The sequence below is a fragment of the Bubalus kerabau genome, chromosome 17, assembly GCF_029407905.1.
Source record: "Bubalus kerabau isolate K-KA32 ecotype Philippines breed swamp buffalo chromosome 17, PCC_UOA_SB_1v2, whole genome shotgun sequence".
Lineage (NCBI taxonomy): Eukaryota > Metazoa > Chordata > Mammalia > Artiodactyla > Bovidae > Bubalus > Bubalus kerabau.
The window spans coordinates 57,166,291-57,172,865 of NC_073640.1; the positions used below are offsets into that span (position 1 = coordinate 57,166,291).

At 57.1% G+C, this 6,575-nt stretch overlaps 1 protein-coding gene across 4 annotated transcripts; it reads right to left on the reverse strand.

Annotated features, from left to right (window-relative positions):
- Positions 1-335: 335 nt before the first annotated feature.
- Positions 336-5,386, reverse strand: GNG8 (G protein subunit gamma 8). Of its 4 annotated transcripts, none has more exons than XM_055552224.1 (3): positions 1,880-2,066; positions 1,360-1,445; positions 336-1,021 (listed from the first exon to the last, which is right to left on the reverse strand). In XM_055552224.1, exons 2-3 carry the CDS (start codon positions 1,441-1,443, stop codon positions 893-895), a joined length of 213 nt encoding a protein of 70 aa, XP_055408199.1. In that variant the 5' UTR covers positions 1,444-1,445; positions 1,880-2,066; the 3' UTR covers positions 336-892. The 4 variants fall into 4 exon arrangements, with proteins under 4 accessions (XP_055408199.1, XP_055408197.1, XP_055408198.1 ...); XM_055552222.1 differs by lacking the exon at positions 1,880-2,066 and adding an exon at positions 5,294-5,386 and having other exon boundaries at positions 337-1,021; XM_055552223.1 differs by lacking the exon at positions 1,880-2,066 and adding an exon at positions 2,652-2,811 and having other exon boundaries at positions 338-1,021.
- Between the last annotated feature and the right edge of the window lie 1,189 nt (positions 5,387-6,575).

The window sequence follows — 6,575 nt, forward strand, 5'->3', positions numbered from 1 at the left end:
ATAGAAAAGAATGTACATACTGACTTGTCTCCTGTAGCCCAACTTCTCTCTTCTCTAGGTCCCCATGTTTAATTCCCACCATGTACCAGCTCAGATGTCCCCTCCCTCAGGAAGCCTTCCCTGACCTTCAAGATGAGTCAGGCCTTCCCTCTGAATTCCCCCATCCCAGCCCTGCCCACTCTGAATCATCACTATCCGAGGACAGGTCTGTCACTCCCACTGGATTCTGAACCCCAGGAACCCAGGGCCAGGGCTGTCTTGGACGTGTCCATGACCCCTGTTTCAACCATTACAGGACCAAGAGTGTTTGGAAGAATGAATAAACGAACAGGGACAAGTTCAGTGCTTGTGGGGGCGGGGCTGTGGTAGGGAGTAGGCCCATGTGTAAAAAGGGGCTGGAACCATTCAGGGGACAAGAAAGGTGGGGACTGGATATTCTAAGGACCTCCAACCCAGGAGAGAGGCAAGAAGAGCCGCCAGCTGAGAGGTTCAGGGAGCGGGAGCGTCCAGTCTTCACCCCATTCTCTCTTAGCTTGTGACTCTGATTAAGGGACCTCCTTTGGCTCAGTTTCCTCATACAAGTAGCCAATTGCTTTCTGGGGCTGTTGGGACGATTAAATCAATTCAGGATCGCGGGAACACTCGGTGGAGGCCAGAGCCAGGACGCAGGATGTCCTCTGATATCCCCCTGCTCCGCGTCCACATAACCTCGCCCCACACCCCCACACTCCACACACACGAAGAAGGAATGAGAAGGGACACGGGCTCCTCTATGGTGGCCCCAGGTTCTGCATGCGCCTCAGTTTCCCTGAGAGCACAGGCACCCCCGCAGTCACCACGTTTATTGGATTCATATTTTGACGGGGTGCGGGGGTCAAACTGTCGGGAGGGATCAGAGCAGGACGCAGAAGAGGCGCTTGTCTCGGAAGGGGTTCTCTGCGGCGGGTACCGGCGTCACCAGCGGGTCATCTTTGGCGTGAGTCTCGCAGAAGGCCAGGAGCTCGGCCGCTGCCTGCGACACCTGCGAGCACCCAGGGGAGATGTCCACGCCCCGCCCCGCCCCGCCCCAGCCTGGGCCCCTCCTCTAGTCGGGCCCGTCCCTTGTCAGGCCCCGCCCCCGTGTCCGGCCCCTCCCATTGCCAGGCCCCGCCCTTAGGCCCCACCCCAGGTGTGGCCCCGCCCCTTCTCGGTCCAGCCCCCTTGTCCAGCCGCTCCCCACCCCCCACCCCCCTTCCTTGGAGTCCAGTCCGGTTCCGAAGGGGATCTTTCCACCCGGGCTCCCGGCTCCACTCCCAAGTCTGACCAGTCCAGACTCCAGCCCCGAAGCCCGCGGCCTTCCTCCCCACCCCGACCCAGCACCTTCATGCGGTCGATGTTCACCTCCAGCTTCAGCTGCTCGACGGTCTTCCGGGCCTCTGCGATCTTGGCCATGTTGTTGGACATGGCTGCGGCGGGGAAAGGTTAAAAGCCGGTGGGAGTGGGGGCGAAGGAGTAGGCTAGGGCAAAGGTGGGTTCCCAGATAGGGTTGGCGGTGGTGGTGGAACCCAGTAATGGGGGCGTGCGTGGAAGGGCTCACCGATGCGGTGCCCAGAGTGGAGGAAGAGACAGGAAAAGAGAAGAAAAGGGGAGAGATGGTGATCTGCGTAGATGGGGGACCAAGAAGCCGGCCGAAAGAGGGACCAATGAACAGGGACGAGAGGGCCAAGAGAAGGCTTGGAGGGGTGCACAGATGGGGTACCTAGAGGCAGGTGAAGGAGGGAACAGAGGGAAGAGAGGGAAGGCAGCGGGGAAGCACAGATGGGAGGCCGAGAGGCAGGTGGAGGGAGGGACAGAAGGACAGGAACACAGGTGTTGGATCCAGAGATCCAGGTGTCCTCACCTCCCGGGGAGAGTGCAAGAGCCAGGAGGGGGCCCTCCCCAGGCCAATTAGCAGTGGCTCCAGGGAGAAGAAGGAATTAAGATCACCGCGGGAGGGGCGCAGAGGGGGCCTCATTAGGGCCTTGGCAGCAGCTGCCCCCTTCGCCCCCCCTAAGGGAGCCCCCCATCTCAGCCCTGGCCACCTCAAAGGCTCCTCTGCTCATTAGCAGCCAGAGAAAGGGCTGGAGAGGGGGGCAACACAGCCAGGACTGGGAGAGGGACAGGGAGGATGGCGACAGGGACAAACAGAGAGAGATGGGGAGGGGGAGGGGGGATAAAGAGACTGAGGGAGAGAAAGATGGAGAGACAGGCGGGAGGGACGGGAGTAGAGACAGGGAGAGAGGGGTGTGAGGACAGAGACAGAGTGATATGGGAGAAAGAAGCACAGAGCGGATGAAAGGACAGAGGGAGGAAAGAGAAGGGGCGACGGAAGGCTTAGGGAGAGATGGAGTGACGGAGGTGGGAGAGGGTAGACAGAAGGGCAAATGGAGTGCTCGAGACAGGGACAGTGATAGAGGGGAGAGAGGACAGAAAGGGCAGGGAACAGACAGAAGGAAGTGGAGGGGCAGGAGGGGACCCAGAGTGATGAAAGAGGACAGAGGAGGGCACATGGAGAGACAGGGAAAGACAGGCTGATGGAGATGAGCAAGGATAAAGTCACTCATTCACTCATGCATTCATTCATTCCCAGGCAGAGGGACCAGCTGTCGGGGTTCAGGACCATAGCCTCCTACCTGTTGCTGCTCAGGGCTGGGAAGGCCGGCGGGTGGCAGAGACACAGCGTCTGGGTACCCACCTCAGTTCTGCCCCGCCCCCTCTCCTGGGGCACAGCCCCTGAGGACCCGCCTCCTCCTGCTACCGCCACCAGCATACCCATCACCCTCGCGTCCTGTCTCTCTGGGTCCTCTCGTTACATCTGTCCATCTCTCTCTTTGTCTTTGTGTGTCTGTGTCTCTCTCCCTTTCTCTCTCTGTGTCAGTCTCCCTTTTCAATCTCTGTCTCTGTCTCTGTCACACTCACACACACACACACACACACACTCACAGGAAAAGAGTCTTGGGATGGGCCCTCCCCCCCCCCCAAGCTCTGCCACATTTATCCCACAGTCATCCAAATCTCTCCTGTGGGTCCCACACAGCCTCACACTCCATTACATACGCTCTGCCACCCTGTCACACCCACAACCTCCGTGTCACCCCATCCCAGATGATCTCCTCTCAGCATACAGAATCACACTCACAGTCCCTCGCAGAGATGCACAACCCCTCGCTGTGTCACATGATGCTGTGTACAGTCTCCTGAACTGCCCTAACCTTCAGCGGCGACACAGTCACTCGACCTCTCGAAATGTCACACAGTCCCTCACGATCTCTCCGAGAGGCCCATCACCACCAGTCACATCCTACACAACCACAGTCAGAGGGACAACCCTGAGCGTCAAGTGTAGACACACACATACACAGTTCCACACACCACCTCTCAAGATGCCTTGCTGAGCCTCACACAATCTGTATCACACACAGGTGCTGCCTTCATACCGCAGCCTCCCGGCGTCACAACTTAACACCCATGAGGTTTCTCTTGCATGCTCATCTGAGCGTCCTGGACAGTTGCACATTCTCTAATGCACTGTCATGATACTCTGCCAGTCTCTCAGGGTCCCACACGATCTGTGTTACACACAGGCACACCCGGCATCTCACATGTCATCACTGTGGCTGACACATCCTTGTCGAACACTCACAAAGTCATTCACACTCAGCTTCCCTCCCCACAGGTCTCTCATACTGCTTCTCACACCATTACTTGGTGGGCCATTCTCATTCATTCTTGCCCTCTCTCACACACCGTCTCCCCGTGGACACACACAACTCTCCCATCCTCACCATATTGCACAGTCACACACGACCTCTTGCTCACACATGGTCTCTCGATGTCACAGTCCCCCAAATAGTGTCTCAGAGACACCCAAACTCATGGTGTCACACGCAGTCACCGATATGTCATCTCGGTCACTCACGTAAACGGTCACACACAATGTCTCGGTGTAACACGATTTGAAGAACTGACTCATTTGAAAAGACCCTGATGCTGGGAAAGATTGAAGGCAGGAGGAGAAGGTGACAACAGAGGATGAGATGGTTGGATGGCATCACCGACTCAATGGACATGGGTTTGAATAAACTCTGGGAGTTGGCGATGGACAGGGAGGCCTGGCGTGCTGCAGTCCACGGGGTCGCAAAGAGTTGGACACGACTGAGCGACTGAACTGAACTGAACACGATTTTACACAGTCACGCCCAGTTTCTGGTTGTCAGAGAAAATCTCACAAGGTCACACAGCTACGCACAACCTCTGGACGTCACGCGCGATCTCAGAGTAGTACACACTCACAGAGCGAGTATCACCCACGGATGCCCATAGTGTCCTGCCCTGAACACACTCTTGCGGGCGCTGCACACTCAGCCCGCAGTCGTCTCCTGGCAGCTCCCTGCTGGCCACACGGGGGCGCCCGCGGTCCGCCGAACCGCCCACCCCGCCGGCGCCAAAGCCGTAGGAGGTAGAAACCCGGAGGGCAAAGCGCCGCCGCTGGCAAGCTGGGAATTAGAGGTGGGAGAGACACAGAAAGGTGGAGGGAGCTACAGAAAGCTCACTGAAGATGGACTGGACACAGAAATTCAGAGAGAGGGAGACAGAGATGCCGGGAGAGACAGAGGCAGAGATAGGGACACGGAGACGGAGATTTGGAGAGATGGAGACCTAGGGACTAAGAGAGACAGAGACAGGCAGAGGGTTTCAGAGATTGAGACGTGCAGGGTACAGGAGAGACACGCAGACAGAAAAGTAGTCAGAAACAGTGACTGAGAAACACGTACACCAAGACACAGACAGAAGGGGGAAGAGAGACAGACACGACCGACCGCGCCTTCCGCTGGGGACCGGACGACAGAGGCGGGGGCTGCAGAGGCGCGTCCCAGAGGCAAGACCGCTGGGACGCCGAAGGGGCGTGGAAGTTCGGGGCCGGGGTTAGGAGGGGCGTGTTCGGGGCGTGTCTTTGGGGGCGTGTCCTGGGTGTGGTTTGCCGCGAGGGGCGGGTCATGGGACCAGCTCCCGACTACGCCTCCCTAGCCGGCTACGGGAGGGGCGGAGGCCAAGCCCAGGAGAGACGTGGAGGTCTGGGAGAGAAGCGTCTTTACTGCAGTCATTCCATCCCAATTCGGTTTTTACCGCCTGAACAGGGAAGCAAGACCGGCCGGCAGGGGATACGGGCCTGGGTCCCCAATTTGATAGGGGGATATCGGACCCTGGCTCCCCAAACCCCTATCGCGCGGGAGCAGCAGGGCCAGGTTGGAGGGGGGAGGGGAATTAGGCTCACATCTGGAAAGCATCAGGCGCGCCGGACGTGCCAGGGCCCCGGGCCCGGCTGCGGAAGAGCGGAGGGGAGTTAGGGCGCCCCCGTCCCCCTCCCTTAGCGGGGTCGGCCGGCGCCGGGGAGGGGCCTGGGTTTACGCCTAACCTCGGCGCCTCCCGCAGCTGCTTTCCATCAGCAGTTTTGGCCCGGGCAGCCCCCAAGGAGGAAACACGGCTCAGAGCGGGGAAAGACAGGGTGACGACCCAATCTTCCCTCCCTGTCTCTAATGGCAGCCAGAGGCTGGGGGCGGGGAGATGGACAGGCGGACGCTGTCTGAACCAAGCGTAACCTCCATTTCTCTTCCCGGTTGTGGACCTTTTCACTCTACGCATTACCTTGGTTTCCAGATGTGCAACCCTGCCCTGTGCTGCAGAGGAATTCCCCAGCCTCATGGCAGTGGTACTCCTGATCCCATTTTCTGGAGGGAGAAACTGAGACCCTGGATTGCAGATTCAATTCTGACTTGAATTATTAAGGAAACGTGCGATGACTTCCAACAGTAAATCGAGCATGGAATACCCAGTCCCTACCGGACGTTCCATATGAATGTCTGCAGTATCTCACACTCAGTTGCCCAAAACTGAGCTCCTGATTCCACCTGCCAAACCCTCTCCTACCAGTCTTATTCATCTCAGTTGATGGGTCAATCTTGATTCCCCGTCTCCTTTTCTCACACCCCACAACTGCTCTAGCAACAAATCCCATTAACTCCATCTTCAAAGTCTGTCCACAATCCAGTCACTTCTCACCTCCTCTGCTGCCCCCATTCTGGTCCAGGCACCATGCCCTGCAGCTTGGACAATTATAGTCCCTACTCACTGGGTCTCCAGCTTCTATTAATATCTCTGTCTCCCTCAGCCTGTTCGGCACAGAGCAGCCAGAGGGACCCTGTTTAAAACAAAGTCCCAAGATAACCGTAGCAAGTGCTAGTGAAAATATGGAGAAACTGACACTCTCATACACTGCCCGTGGGGATGTAAAACGATGCTGCCATTTTAGAAAATACTCTGGCAGTTCCTCAAAAGATAACAGAGTTACCTGATGACCCGGCAATTCCTCTATTATGTATCTACCTAGGAGAAATGAAAGCAGGTAGTCACACAAACACTTTGTATTTGAATGTTCCTAGCAGCATAATTCACAAAAGCCCCAAAGTGGAAACAACCCAAATGTTCATCAACTGATAAGTGGATAAACTATATGCGGTCTGTTCAAACAGTGGAACATCATTTGGCAATAAAAAGAA